Below are 15,597 nucleotides of genomic sequence, written 5' to 3' on the forward strand. Positions count from 1 at the left end.
AAAAAAAAAAAACTCTTAGAACAAAGAATGTTATAGAATGTGGAATTCCATGTTCAATGTCAGCCTAAATTACTGCCAATATTGACAACTCCTTTAAAAGTTCTAATAAAAACCACGTGTGGTAGCACACATCCATAATCCCAGTATCTGAGAAACTGAGGCAAGAAGATCACAAATTCCAGCCCAGACTGGGCAACTTAGCAAGACCTTGCCTCAAAATTTTAAAAATAGCTTGGTGTCATGGTGCACACCTGCAATCCCAGTACTCAGGAGGCTGAGGCAGGAGGATCACTGTTTAGTTCAAGACCAGCCTAGGCTACATAGTGAGTTCCAGGTCAGTCTCAACTACATAGTGAGAACCTTTCTCAAAAAACAAAAAACAAAAAATTTAATAAAAATTTAATAAATAAGGGCCAGTGATATAGCTCATAGCTCAGGGTGAAGGCCATGGATTCAATCCTTAGTAACTCACACACACAGACACACACACACACACACACACACACACACACACACACTCTTTTAATGAAGTAGCACTTGGCAAGGGTGTGTAATGAGAATATAAATGAAGGAATGTAAATTAAACTCCATTATATTTTTAATTGAATTTATTGGTACATTCTGGGTGGACAGTACAGTTACATTCATTACTGGTATCTTGTACCTTTACATGCTCCATTATATTTTTCATTAGTCAAAGTTTTTCAATGTGTTACAATCTTGCTATATATCTAAACTCCAAACACCAAAAGCAAGGAACAAACTGAAACAGCCTACTGTATTTTCTATAAGGCTTTTTAACATTGAAACACTGAAGGGCTGGGCATTTAGCTCAGTGGTACCACACCTGCCTGTAAAGCACGAAGTTCTGAGTTCCAGTCGAGTACTAAAAAAAAATTTAAGCACTGAGGAAGTGGCAATTATATTTCTTTGTAGACCCAACTATGAAACTGCTCAGGACAAAACAGAGAAAATATCAAAATAAATTTCCTGAGATAGGGCTGGGGATTTAGCTCAGTGGCGCTGCGCGTGCCTTGAAAACTCGAGGTCCTGAGTTCAATCCCAAGCACCACTAAAAAAAAAAACTTCCTGGGCCAAGGATTTAGCTCAGTGTTTCCAGGGCCTAGCAAGCTCAGGGGCCTGAGTTCAATCCCCAGTACCAAAAAAAAAAGGAAGCAAAACACAAAAACAAAAAACAAAACAAAAAAATTTCCTGAGATATCTAGCATACCAAATGCCAAACCAACATCTTCACTTTTCCTGTAAAACACACTCAGTGCTGACTGATGATCAAAGCATTCATTTAATCCTGCAGACTATTAAATTATTGTCTATCTAGTATGTTTTCATTCACATTCCGTCCACTAATAACCTAAATAAATCTTTTAAAATTCTATCTTCATTAAATATATCCTTTCCTGGAGGCAGAGGAGGGAGCTACGAGGGAGGGTTCCCCCGAACCCTGGCTGCGGGAGCCATGGCTGCCGGACTAGTACTGGGGGAACAGGCGCTGGGGCTGCTGTTGCAGAGGCCAGGATCCCCAAGGCCAGGGCCACGCTGAGAGAGCCCAGCGGGTATAAAGTAGATGCCAACCACTCTTTTTTGAAAAACTGATGCAAAGAAGAATAATATAAGATTAATAGGAGTCCAAGAAAAAGCAAGAAAAGCACAAATGACATAAAAAGAAAAACTGTTCACAGAAGTAATAGCAGAAAACTTCCCAAACAGAGCAAAAGAGCTGGACATACAGCTAAGTGAGGCATATAGGACTACATACAGCTAGTTATGATAAAAAATATGTATACACCTAGACATGTAATAATCAAGATCCTGGAAACCCAACAGAAGTACAAAAATACTACAAGAAGTTAGAGAAAAGACACAAATTACATGTAAAGGAAAGTCTATTAGAATCACAACAGACTTTTCAACACAAACCCTCAAGTCAAGGAGAACCTGGAGTGAGGTATTTCAAGCTTTAAAAGAAAACAAATTCCAACCTAGGCTGAAGTATCCTGCAAAGCTATCTTTCAAAATTGATGGAGAAGACACTTTCATGACAAAGAACACCTGAGAAACTTCATGAATACCAAACCACCACTCCAAACAATTTTTTAAAATATCCTAGAAAAAGGCGATGAAGGTCACAACTTTATAAGGCCAACAGAGTAAATCCAATAGGCAAGAATTTAAAGGGAGAGGAAGAAAAATAAAAAAGAATCAACAACAGGAAAATAACATGCCAATGATTCAGTCAACACCTAACAATTATAATCAGCTATTCCACAGACAGATGTCTACATCTAGCATATATTAAGAACTTAAAAGAAATCAGACCCTCCCAAATATAAAGACCCAATTAAAAACTGGGCATCTGAAATGAACAGACATTTCTCAGAAAAAAAAGTAAAAGCAGCAAATAAACATGAAAAAATATTAAACATCACTGGTCATTCAAGAGATGCAGATGAAAACAACACTGAGATTCTATCTCTCCTCAGAAAGAATGGCTGCTATCTAGAAATCAACCAATAACAAATGCTAGCAGGGTTGTGGGGAGAAAGGAATCCTTCTTCATTGTTGGTGGGAGTGCAGACTGGTCCAACCACTGTAGAAATCAATATGGAGATACCTCAAACAATTAGGATTAGAAGTCCCATTTGACCCAGGTATTTCTCTGCTGGGTATCTTTCCAAAAGAATTAAAAGAATCATACCACAGTGATATATGATCACCCATATTTATAGCAGCACAGTTTCTAATTGCTAAAATTTGGAGATAGCCCAACTGCCCATCACCTGGAGACTGGATAAAGAATATGTGTTTTTAAACCAGGCATGGTGGTACATGCCTGTAATCCCAGCACTCGGGAGGCTGAGGCAGGAGGATTGCTGTGAGTTCAAGACCAGCCTGGGCTACACAGTGTGTTCCAGGTCAGTCCCAACTACATAGTGAGACCCTGTCTCAAAATTTGTTTTTGTTTTATAAAATGGAGTACTACTCAGCCATAAAGAATGAGAAACAAGAGATATTTATAGCTAAGTGGGTGCACATTGAGGCTATCCTCTTAGGTGAAATTAATGACACACATATGTAAATATTGAATAGTTTCTCTGGTGTGAACAACTAAAAGTGTAAATAAGGACCAAAATGTATAATTGATACTGCATAACAGGAAGAAACGGTCTAAATGAGTAGAGGAAGTGGGTGGGGAGGGGAAAGAAAAAAGGGAAAAATATGTGAAAAGGAAAAACATGGAAACAATATATTTGTAAACAGAGAAGGGTGAAGTGGGTGAAGGGAGGGCTGGGGGATTGGGGAAATATAAGAACCAAGATAAGTTCTGTAAAGGTACAAGATCCAAATGATGAACGTAACTATTATATACCTAAATTGTACCAATAAACAATAAAAAGAAATCTCTCCCTCCCTCTTTCTCCTTTCCTCTCTGAGTGAATGTCCTCATTATTCATCCAAACTAATCCTCGCTATTATCTGGGAGCTGCTCAATCAACTTTAAATCAGACCACTTGGATGAGACTGAAGCCAGTGTAACAGCAATGCTACAAAAACTTTTCCCTACTGTCAATTACATACTAGGTATGTTACTTGACTCCCACACCAGCACAGCCACATGACAACTATGCAGAACAGCTAACTTAAGGCTACCTTTGGTTGGGGGAGGAGGGGTTTCTGTTGTTCATTTGTTTTTTGAGGCAGGGTCTCACTATGTAGAGTCCAGGTTGGTCTTGAAGTCACTATGGAACCCAGGCTGGCCTCAAACTCAAAGTGATCTTCCTGCCTCAGCCCCCCGAGTGCTGGGATTACAGGTCTGCACCAACATGCCCAGCACAAGGTTACCTTTTAATGAAAGAAATTAGTTCACTATAGTATCACCCTGTTAACAGAAAAGCTTGCAGGCTCACCTGTGTAAAAAAAAAAACAGTTGCTGTGTAAAATTAGATCAATATTAAGGAAGCAGCTCTGTTAATATTTTCATTCACAGAACACTTAGTTTCATTCAGACATTTAATTTGTTATACTGATTCCAAATGTGTTCTCAAACACAAAGATAATCATCTGATTTCCTTCATATTCTGGATTAGAGGTTGGCAATTTTTTGTGTGGAAAAGCCATACAGTAAATGTTTCACATTCTGCCGGCTGTATGTTCCTTCCCCCTGACAATTATTCAACTCTGTCTCAGAAGCATAAAGACAGCTACAGAGGACAATATGTAAACAAATGAAAATGGCTGTGTAGCAATTAAACTTTACTCACAAAAACAGGTGACAGACTAGATTCGACCCAAAAGCTACAGTTTGCCCACCCTCTACTAAACTATCACAGGCTAGTCTTTAACTTTCAATTGCATGTATGTACTTTAATTACAATGTTACATCTAATGAAACAAGATATGCTAGCTGTTTAATTCAAGGGGTAGTACTGAGCAATGTGTGTATTACCTCCAATTATCAATGGGAAAAATGTCATTCTCGTGTGCTTAGAAAATGTTTCAATGTAAAAGCTTACTTCAAGCAAGATTTAATTCTAAAAATGACGTTTCAACAGAACACGGTCCTATAATGAGTTGGAAAAACGTATTCATTTAATAAACATTTATTAAGCCCTGGCTATTACCAACTGGTCACCAGAAATAAAATGAAAATAAGACTACTGCTGTCAAGGATCTTACTATCTCCCAGGGTGGAATACTAAATGCAAGGTTATGAGTATCATGACAAAATCTATGCGAAGTATATAGAGAGCAAAGAGGTGAGAGTGCCTGAGAGACAGGAAGCAAGAAATTTTTCACAGAAGACTTAGTCCTTAAGGAGCAAACTAATGGGTAAGGATATAGTGAGTATGCAGATGGGAAGATGGAGAGTGGTTATGCAACTCAGGGCATGAGGAAAAAGTATAAAGATGTGAAACAATCTTTCACACCTCCAGAGATTTACCTGCAGGCAGTTCAGCATGATTAAAACAGTAGCAATGACACAAGAGAAGTAAGGTTTAATGTGAAGGAGATAAAGAAAATAGATTCAGTAACAAAGAGAAAGTATGTCAGAAGTAATACCTAGAATGGCTTCTTAGTTTCTACCCTAGGTGATTTGGATAGATGGGTAACATTCATTCTAAGAGGAAGTTCAGGATTACAAGGGCAAGAACTCAATTTTCTGTTCCAAAGTCTCTTCAGAAAACTTTTAATAATTTTGGGTAATTAAGGAAATAAATAACTAATACAGAAGATGAAATATGAAAAAAGAGAAATGAAAGAGGGAAAATTATAATCCTGCTTTTGAGAAATAACAAAGGTACGAATATCGAAAAAAGGCTTGGAATCTTTCATACAGACTCAACCTTTCCTATGAATGATTTCTTGAATTTTTTGCTCATTTGAGCATACATACAACCATATGTATGCTTCATTTTGCTATCCAGGCAAACAATGCAAGTATTCCAGACTGACACATATTCTGTCTGCTTGGAACCACCTGTCACATTTTCCCCTCACTTTCTTTTCTTACCATCAATTTGGTGCAGTTTCCACTTGGTATACTCTTATATACTATGTTCTTAAACTTAGAAAGTCACCCTGATTTGGAGCAAATAAGTTATTGTCTAGCATGAGCAAGGCTCTGGGTTCTATCCCTAGCACTATAAAATTAACAAATAGCATAATGGCACAAATTACGGGAAAATGTCCTATCAGAATTCCTAATACAACTTATTTTAGGAGAAACCAAACATGGTCAGTGTGAAGCCTAATCTTGACAGTCAACTTGACTGACTTGAGAGACATGTAAGATTTCACTAAAGCACACTTCCAGGTACACATGGATGGGTCATGAGGGCATGACTTTAGGGACTGTATCTCCTCCCTAACCCCTTCCTCTATGTTCCCTGTCTCTCTGCTTCTGGTAGACATGAAGTGAACAGCTCTCCCCCGCCATTTCCCTCTGCCATGTTTCTGCCTTGGAATAAACCTATCAGACCAACACCTCTGAAACTATGAGCCAAAATTAATCGTTCTTCCTCTAAGTTGTGTATGTCAGGGTTTTTCATCCCAACAATGGAAGGTGACCAATAAGGTAAGTTTTTTTTGTTTTTTTTGTTTTTTTAATTTTTTGGTACTGGGGATAGAACTTGGGCCCTTGCACTTGCAAAGCAGGCAATGGAATCACTGAGCTAAATCCCTGGCCCTACAGTAAATATTTTAAAATCAGTATTAACTGATTTAATAAAAATAAAATAGAGCCAGTTGGGGCCAGGGATTTGGCTCAGTGGTTCCACCACCTGCCTCACAAGTGCAAGGGCCCAAGTTCAATCCCCAGTACCAAAAAAAAAAATAGGGCCAGGCATGGTGGCACAAAACTGTTAGTACTCAAAAGGCTGAGGCAGGAGGACTGCTTTGAGTTCAAGGCCAGACTGGGCTACATAGCAAGTTTAAGGGCAGCCTGAACTACATAGTGAGACTCTACCTCAAAAAATATACATACGTACATACACACATACATATATACATACATAAAATGAGTGGTAGTAAAGTGTACTAAGTTCTGAGAAAAACTTGAAAGCAAAAAGTACTTTAAAAATCTATGTTAAATTACTACTTAAAAAATAGGGGCTGGGGATTTGGCTCAGAGGTTCCTCCACCTGCCTCGCAAGCACAAGGGCCCGAATTCAATCTCTAGTATAAAAAAAAAAAAAAAATAGGGGTTGGGGATTTAGCTCAGTGGTTCTGCTGCCTGCCTCGCAAGCGCAAAGTCCCAAGTTTGATCCCTAGTACAAAAAAAAAGGATGAAATGAGGTCAGTTTACCAACCCAGTCCATAAAGGACACACCCACACATGATACAGAACTGATATAATAACTCAACTGGTAGTCATACATCCTTAGGACTAAACAAAATATTTGAAGTTATTACCAGTTTATTATTGTTTAAGTCACCTTTCTTTTTTTTGTTTTTGTTTTTTGTTTTTTGAGACAGGGTCTCACTACATAGTTGAGACTCACCTGGAACTCACTATGTAGCCCAGGCTGGTCTCAAACTCACAGTGATCCTCCTGCCTCAGCCTCCCAGCGCTGGGATTACAGATGTGTGCCACCACACCTGGCATAAATCACCTTTCTCTATTATTCAAGTTTAATTACTGACTTGTCAAAACAAACAAAAAAAACCCCACAATTTTTAAATTTTAATGTCTCCCCATCCTTTACACATCAGTACAAACCTCATACACAACATCCTGGAGCTAGTACTACTTCAGTTATGGCACACAGCAAGTGAATATGCTTTAAATGGAAAAGACAACACTACCAAATGTCTAAAAGTGGTACAGTTTTGGACTGGATCAGAAAATGAAAGTAGAATTCATTCTGATTTAGGCATCTAAGTATCTGAAAGCAGTGTTAATTGTAGAAGAACGATCAAAAAATTTTCAAAACTTTGCTAACATAAATCTTAACTTACTTATGAATATCACAAATACAAAGCCAAACTAATTATAAATCACAGCCTGATGATACAATATTATACAGTGCACATTATACTTGTCCACATAATATTAAATATGCTTTCAAAACTCTCATCGCTTCATTGTCTGTCTTCACTGTTGAACTATAAACATCAAAGGACAAAGATCTTACTCATGTTGCTTATTGTATCCCAAAAGTATAAGCATACCTGGCACATAGCAGGTAATCAATTAATATTTGTAGAAAGAAATAATTTTTTAATGAAGTCTCACATTCTCTCAAGCAGTATTTGGTATTATAAAAATTATAACAAGAAAATAAAAAATATCCTAATATCTTTTGTAATAGTATCTACCTTAGAGAAAAACAACAGCAACAACAAAAACCATAATATATAATATTAAAACTACACCTAGAGCCGGGCATGGTGGCGCACGCCTGTAATCCCAGCACTCGGGAGGCTGAGGCAGGAGGATCACTGTGAGTTCAAGACCAGCCTGGGATACATAATGAGTTCTAGGTCAATCTCAACTACATAGTGAGACCCTGTCTCAAAAAAAATAAAGAAAAGAAATCTTAGCCTTCTTCATTTAATTGTAGTTATCCCCAGTAAATCTTGAGCAGTTCTAGAATACATGATTAAGCTTCAAATGTACTTTGAATTATATTTACTGTTCCACAATGCATGTGGTCATACATCTCACTATAAATTTGTTATAAGGGTAATTTGAGTCTGTAATTTATAAACTAGAATGCAGATACTATTACCCCCCCTGATAAAAATCTCAGAAGGAGGCCAGGCACAGTGGCGCATGCCTGTAATCCCAGCACTCGGGAGGCTGACAGAGGAGGATTGCTGCCAGTTTGAGGCCAGCCTGGGCTACATAGTGAGTTCATGGCCAGGCCGAACTACATAGCGAGACCATCTTAAAAAAGCAAAAACAAAACAAAACAAAATCCCAGAGGGAAAAATGTCTTTGGTGACATTAGCTCAAGTTCAGTTTAGTTAGTTCTTACTAGATTTAAAAATCTTTAATAAAGGGTCCATGTCTAACTTTCTTAAATAATTCTCACAATATCTGCTATATTAACTATATAACAGACACTTGATGTACATATTAAATGAATGAAGTTTATCTTTCTTACTGGTAGTCTGGACTAAACTTTAACCTATCTAAATTTAAAGGTAGCTTTTCTTTAGCTAATATGCATTAGTGTGTAGTTCTGTCCCCATTACCACCAGTCTACAACAATGCTAACAATCTCCCTTGAACCTCTGTAATCTTAGCTCAGCTGTGACATACCCAAAACAATGAAGCAAAAATACAATACTACATTTCTTCTAACAAATGCCCCAAAGGATATTTATTTCTAGCCATGTGTAGTGGTACATTCCTGTAATCCCAGCTACTAAAGAGGCTGACATGGGAGGACCACCAAGTTTGAGGCCAGACTGGGCAACTCAACAAGAATTTAAAAAATAAAAAGGGCTTGGCCCAGCATGGTGGTGCCTGGCTACGATCCCAGCACTCAGGAGGCTAGGCCATAGGATTGCTCATAGTTTGAGGCCAGCCGGGCTATACAGTGAGTTCAATGCCAGCCTGAACTACACAGTGGGACCCTGTCTCAAAAAAACCAAAAACTAATTACAATAAAAATTAAAGGGCTGGAGATACAGCTCAGTAGCACAGCATTTGCTTAACAGGAATAAAGCCCTGAGTTCAATCCCTAGTTCCAAAACAGAGAGGGAAGGAAGGAGAAACAAGCAAACAATGTATCTTCCTTTTAAAAAAGAAAGATACTTTAAGAACACTGAATATCAGCAATCTCACAAAGTCAATGTCCACTTTTATTGTTATCCATCCCCATAATTATCTACCTCTGTAGGAAGTGAGACTCCATACAGAGAACGGCATTGGGAAGAGTAAACTAGAATGTAGGGAAAGGAGGATGAAAACACCTTCATTTAGAATGTGCTTTTCCTCTTTTAACATCAACTGTTAATATAAACTTTCTGCTGGTAATTTAGTATTTTGGGAGAATTTTCAAGTAATAGTCTGAATAACACCAATAGTTAGCTGTATATAGTTGAAATCTATTTCTGTGCCTTGGTTTTCTTCTTTGCAAAATAAAGACACAGCAGTCCTTCCTAGCTCAGTCTCTAGAGCAGATTCCCCCAACACTCTCAGTCTCAGTACTTTTCTCAAAGTAGTCCTATGCCAGGAAATGCGGAGTTAATCTTTCTACTTATTAAGTAGTTGTTAGCCACTGGAAAAAAGGTCTACCTAAACTGAAAAAAAACAAAAACAAAAAAAAAAACACTTTTATTTCACTCTTAAGTAACTATAATTATGGAACATTCCTGTTGGACACTGAACAATTCCTCAACCCTTGGAATTAAAGTGCACACTGCTGTTCTATTTTCTGTTACGTGCTGATTTTCATGATTTGGCGATGGGGCATTTTTTATTTTTATTTATTTATCTATTTATGTATTTACGTATTTATTTCCAGTCAGGGATTGAACTCAGAACGTTGCGCTTGCAAGGCAGGCAACAGTACCACTGAGCTAAATCCCTAGCCCAGGGGATAGGGCATTTTAAAATGAAGCCACAATATCAAGTTCTACCGCTCAGTGGTTGTACCGCTTGCCTCACAAGCACAAGGTCCTGAGTTCAATCTCCTGTACCAAATAAACAAACTTCCAAGCAAATTTAAGAGAAAGATAACACAGTACTTATAAAAGGATAAGTCATAATTACATCCTTCTAAAGGATGTCCCAATTTGCCAAAAAATTTTATAAACGAGGCTTTTTTAAATGGCACTAGAAGTGCCTAAAAAGTATTAAATTTAGGAGCTGGGGATTTAGCTCAGTGGCACGACACCTGCCTTATGAGTGCAAGGTCCTGAGTTTGATCCCAGTACCAATAAATAAATAAATATTACTAAATTTATAGAGCGCAAAACTCATAATAAACTCAATAAAAAGATTTTTTATTATGAGTATAATTCAATATCATATTTAAAATTTTTAATTCCAAATGCACTCGGGTCACTTATCTGAAAAAAAAACTTTAATGAAATCTGTAATACAAGAACATTTGTAAGTGCTTAGCTTATGTAAGGATTTTTGAAGCATTATTTCATTTGATCTTCAGCTATTATCTCTACTAAAAAAAAAAACCTGAGGTCCATATAAATTAAATGATTTGCCCTACAATCTACACAGTAACTGCTTAACACTAAAATCACGGTCCCTCCCACCACCTTTGATTTTTTTTTGAGAGTGGATCTCCTGTAATTCAGTCTGGCCTTGAGTTCACTGCAAAGACCAGGCTGGCCTGGAACTCACTATGATCCTCCCACCTCGGCCTCCAGAATACTGGGATTACAGACATGTCCCATTGGGCCCAGTTTAAATATCCATGTCTTTTAAAACCCTCTATTACATCACAACTCCTTCCTAAAAAGACTCGGTTCAAGTCTTCTAGGGTGCACCGCCATTGTTTAAATAACTATTCCATGTAAGCTGTCCATCATCAAAGTTCTGAAAAAAATCTTTTTTCACTCCATATGCAGAAACTTTTCATTTGCCAAGTGTCTGGACCTGTCTAACTAATTAATAATTATTCTTAGATCCTCTTGTGACAGGAGCTATTATTATCAATTCCTTAACAACTATACCCAACAGTAATTCAGTGGCTGAGCAAAATGATTCCTCTTAGCCCACCTTTTTCCCATTTGTATTCAGCTAGTGGCCCAGTGTTCAATGCCACAAGTATCAAATTGACTCCAATATTTCTTCTTCTTCTGGTACTGATACAAGCTAAGTGCACTGGTCAAAATACTTAAAAGGAATTGAAAGAAGCAATCTTCCACACTACCCAAAATACCATGCCATCCCAAAAAGTCTAATCTTCAACTTAATTCAAGTAGACTCCAAAAACAATTTACAAGCAATTCATTCTCTAAATTCCTACATTTTTCCAATTTCAGTAAATGTGCAGCCAAAGCAAGCACATTCCTACATTTTTCTGATAGATATATTATTTCATAAGGCATCCTAAAAACAATTTACTAAAGAATCCTGCTTCACAATGACTTTCCTTGTTTTAAAATGTAAATGCAATTTGATAGTTAAATTACTATTATTAGGTTAATTTTGAAAGTTCTGCAGAAAGTCTTCTACGAGATAATTAAACACTTCCATATTTTATAATATGTTAAAAATTCAACCTTTTGTAAGCCATAATTTGTTAAGGATAGAGAAGAGCTATAGACCTGAGTATAGCTTCTGTATTAATGCGAGTATTTGGTGGCTGAAACATCATTCATACTCTCTACAGGTAATATTTTGAATAACTTCACACTTGGGCCCTTCCTAGCATGTAAATACATACTCTGTTAACAGAAACTTCTTCATTTCCGCAGAGAATAGAAGAGCGACACTGCTGTCTTGGAACGGAAACAACTATCTGTCTTGTACAACACCCAATCCACTCTGGCCATCTAATACAGACTTAAAAAAAACCTATTTGCCCACGTTTCTTCTTCAGCCAAGGGCTGTTCCCAGATAAAGGCAATGCTCAGAGTACAACAAATAAGCCTTCTCTGAGAGAAGAAATGTGCCAGAAAAGGAGCGGCATGGATCGGGAATAAATGGGGGTGAGTGCTAGCGCTCAGTGTGAGGGCTGGAGGCAGCAAGCGCAACGCTGAGATGCTCCAGCAAAAGAACCACCAGCAGCAGCAGGAAGTTTCAATGGGGCCGGGCAGAGCATGCGCCCTGCACCCGCGCGGTGGCCTTATGTGGAAGGAGCACCACTTGCGAAGACCAATAATAGACCAGAGGCACCAGAGAGAGAAACATGAGCAACAAGCACCTTCTTCAACTGTTTCCCCCGCCGTCAAAGCCCCTCCTCCAGCCTACAGACGAACCACTCCACCCAACCCTGCAAATGGGAAAGCGACTTCTTCTTTTCCCTAAACCCTGCGGCCGAGATGACGGGGGAAGGGTTTGGAAAAGTGGGGAGATGCTTTTCTATTATTTAGGGGGAGGTGGGGAGAGGAAGGAGGAAAACTATGGAGGAGGAGAAATTAACCCTCTCCTCCCCAAAGTGGAGAAGCTGAACAGACTTCCCTACGCAAGAATGGAGAACCCCCTCCCCTGCCTTAAAAGCAGACCTCCCTACTCCGAGAAAGGAGTTTGGGGGGTTAAACCAGTCCTGGAGGGGAAGGAAAGAGGGATGAGCCTACTCTCGGGGGAGTTCCCACCAGAGGGAGGGAGATGGTGTCCACCAGCCTCCGCCCACTCAGGTAGAGGGAGATAAGGGGGCGCCCCAGAAGATGGGCCCCCGAGATGGTCTGGAGGCTCGGTGGGAAGAGGGGAGGAGTAAAAAAAGCGCAAGGGTGGCTGGAACCTGCGCTCCCCTTCCCCCGCCACCTAGAGGGAGAAGGGGTGGGGGACCAGCCCGGACGAGCAAAGACATCCCAGGGGCCGCCGGCCAGCACAATGACCCCTCCCCGCCCCCAGCCCACACCTACCCGCGACGCTCCCACCTCCGCTCCCCGCGGGGCACTGTGGCTCCAGGGGGCCTCGCCAAATGTCTCATCAGACAATTGAACTTGTTGGTACTTAGATTTTAAATTTCCCATGTGCCAGAACTGGGAGAAATAAATTACTGTTCCTTATTATTAGAACAGCACACCAGGGCGGCTTCCCGCCGGGCGTTCGGGCCCCTCGCTTACCTTCTCCGTGGCCGACGTCCGGCGGCGGCGCTTGCAGCACCCGCTCCAGCTCGGGGAACGGCAACTCGGGCAGGTCTAGCAGCGGCCCGTAGCGCTCCAGGAAGGAGCAGACTACGGCGAAGTTAGGGCACGATCCTGGGCAGCCCGGAGGAGCCATCGCCGCCGCCGCTGCCACCGCCGTCGCCATTTTGAACTGGAGGATGGAGGAGGAGGAGGCGATGGGGGGGAGGGAGGAGTTGGGGTGCCGAGGATGGCAGGGCGGCCTTGCAGTCGACAGGAGGCGCTCTCGAGTGGGCTCCCCTGCGGATCCCCGCGTCTGTAGGTCCGCGCCGCGATCCCACAATACCACGGCAGCCCGGAGCAGTCGAGAACTGAGCCAGTCGGGGGACAGAGAGGCGCTCTGTGCCTTTCACTTTCCGTCCTCTTTCCGCCCCCTTTCCTCCCTCTACTCCCCTCCCACTTCGGTTTGCCACTGCCTCGTGTGACAGGGGGAACGAAAACAAGGGAAGCGGGGCGGGGAGGCGGGCTGCAATTCGGGGGCGGGACTTCGGGAAAACGATAGCCAATAGGCTCGAGGGGGCGGTGCCTGTGTGCCCGGCCCCAGGACTCTAGTTCCCCCGCGGGGAGTGGAAGAGCACCTGGCTGAGAGCCGCCGGGCCCTCGGAGGCGATAGGGAAAGTGTAGAGCAGTCCGGAGAGCGGCTTTGAGAAGAAAAGCGCTGTGTGAGTTTTCGCGGACGTGAAGAGTGAATCTAGGAACTAAAACGGCCGCGAGATAGAGGGGGGAAGTTGAGAGAAAAATAAGAATCGGAAAAAGAGCAGAACTGGGAGGAGCGCGAGTGTGGGAGATACAGCGGTGCAGTGAATTAGGCGTTGGGACGGGACCGTTGTCAGAAGTGCCCGCGGGAGTTTGCTGAGGGCTGTTCCTCTCGTGGGGTACGAGAATCGGCTACGTGCTTTCTGGGATCCCAGAGCGAGGAGTTGGGCCCTGCGGGGCGGGCAAGGTCTGTAAGACACCGACTCTGCGGAGGTCCTGGGTAGCCAGCCCCGATGAGGACCCCAGCCCTGAGGGCCCACGGTCTCAGGTCAGGCGAGGCTCTACGGGGGCCGGATGGACGGGTGGACTCGGCCTCCACCGAGGGCGGACGTGCTAGGAGACGGTGGAACAGCAAGTAGTTTAAGACAGCTCTGATCCGTAGGCGATAGTCGTGTACATTCTCCCACAAAGAATCCCACTGGAAAAGAAAAATGCCAGCAGTGCACAATACAGTGTGCAGGTTAGGACGCAACTCGGCCCGATTGAGTCCTACCAGAACTACTTTATGACCTTCGGGCCCTCCCCTGTTTCTTTGAGCTTCTGTAAAGTGGGTTACTGTATTAATAGTACCTACGTTGTAGAGGTTTAATGGGTAATTTGCAGTAGCTCAATGCCGTGGCACATTGCAGACACTTAAAAATATTCATTGTTACCAGGTGTGGTGGCGCATACCTGTAATCCCAGCACTAGGGTCGCTTTAGTAGAAAGATCACTGTGAGTTTGAATTCGAGGCCAGCAATGAGCTCCATAATGAGTTCAAGGCCAGCCTGAAGTATCTGGCGAGACTGTCTGAAAAAAGAATTCATTGTTGCTATTAGAGAAATGTGTTCTTTTAATTTAAATTGTATTCAGCGACAATTTATAACTTCTAGCCAAAACTTTCAGTGCACTTAAAATTTACTTCCTAGAAATAATTTAAAGCAATGTACAATCCAAAGCACATAAAATAGGAAAATCTATGACTGAAGGAGGATAAAGAACTATATGATCAAATAATTATATCAGGATCATGGAAAATAGTTACAAAGTTTCACACTGAATTATATTGTTTTCAAGTCAAAAAATTGAAAAAGAAAAAAACCGTAGTGGTCTATATTATCCAAAGAATTTAAAAGTACTTATCAAGAGAGAAAAAAATTCTGTAAAAAAAATTTATTACCCAGAATAGTACTCTAAATCTGACTAATCAACCCTGTTAAAGGAACAAAAATTATTTTGATGCTTTTCGCAAGCGCAAGGTCATGAGTTCGATCCCCGGTATCCAAAAAGCAAAAATTATTTTGACACTTGGCAAATACCTCTGAAAATTCCAGTTTAAGAAACACTAATATAAGAAATTAAAGTCTAATCGACAATGTAGATCTATTTAATGCTACTGAAGTATACACAGTACTTAAAATATTTGAGTTCGATCCCCGGTCCAAAAAGCAAAAATTATTTTGACACTTGGCAAATACCTCTGAAAATTCCAGTTTAAGAAACACTAATATAAGAAATTAAAGTCTAATCGACAATGTAGATCTATTTAATGCTACTGAAGTATACACAGTGTAC

At 40.8% G+C, this 15,597-nt stretch overlaps 2 protein-coding genes across 2 annotated transcripts in view; one reads left to right on the forward strand and one right to left on the reverse strand.

Annotated features, from left to right (window-relative positions):
- Positions 1-13,751, reverse strand: part of Rsf1 (remodeling and spacing factor 1) — a 151,462-nt gene extending 137,711 nt beyond the window's left edge. The window contains exon 1 of the mRNA XM_010633303.2: positions 13,228-13,751. Within this exon, the coding sequence (XP_010631605.1) occupies positions 13,228-13,414 (187 nt within the window). The 5' untranslated portion in view covers positions 13,415-13,751. The remainder of the gene's footprint in view (positions 1-13,227) is intronic.
- A 60-nt stretch (positions 13,752-13,811) lies between these two features.
- Aamdc (adipogenesis associated Mth938 domain containing) overlaps positions 13,812-15,597 on the forward strand; it is a 32,501-nt gene continuing 30,715 nt past the window's right edge. Inside the window, exon 1 of the mRNA XM_010633304.3 lies at positions 13,812-13,949. The gene's annotated coding sequence lies outside the window, so the exon portion shown is untranslated. The remainder of the gene's footprint in view (positions 13,950-15,597) is intronic.

Source organism: Fukomys damarensis, unplaced genomic scaffold, assembly GCF_012274545.1.
Source record: "Fukomys damarensis isolate Sample0158 unplaced genomic scaffold, DMR_v1.0_HiC HiC_scaffold_16, whole genome shotgun sequence".
Taxonomy (NCBI): domain Eukaryota; kingdom Metazoa; phylum Chordata; class Mammalia; order Rodentia; family Bathyergidae; genus Fukomys; species Fukomys damarensis.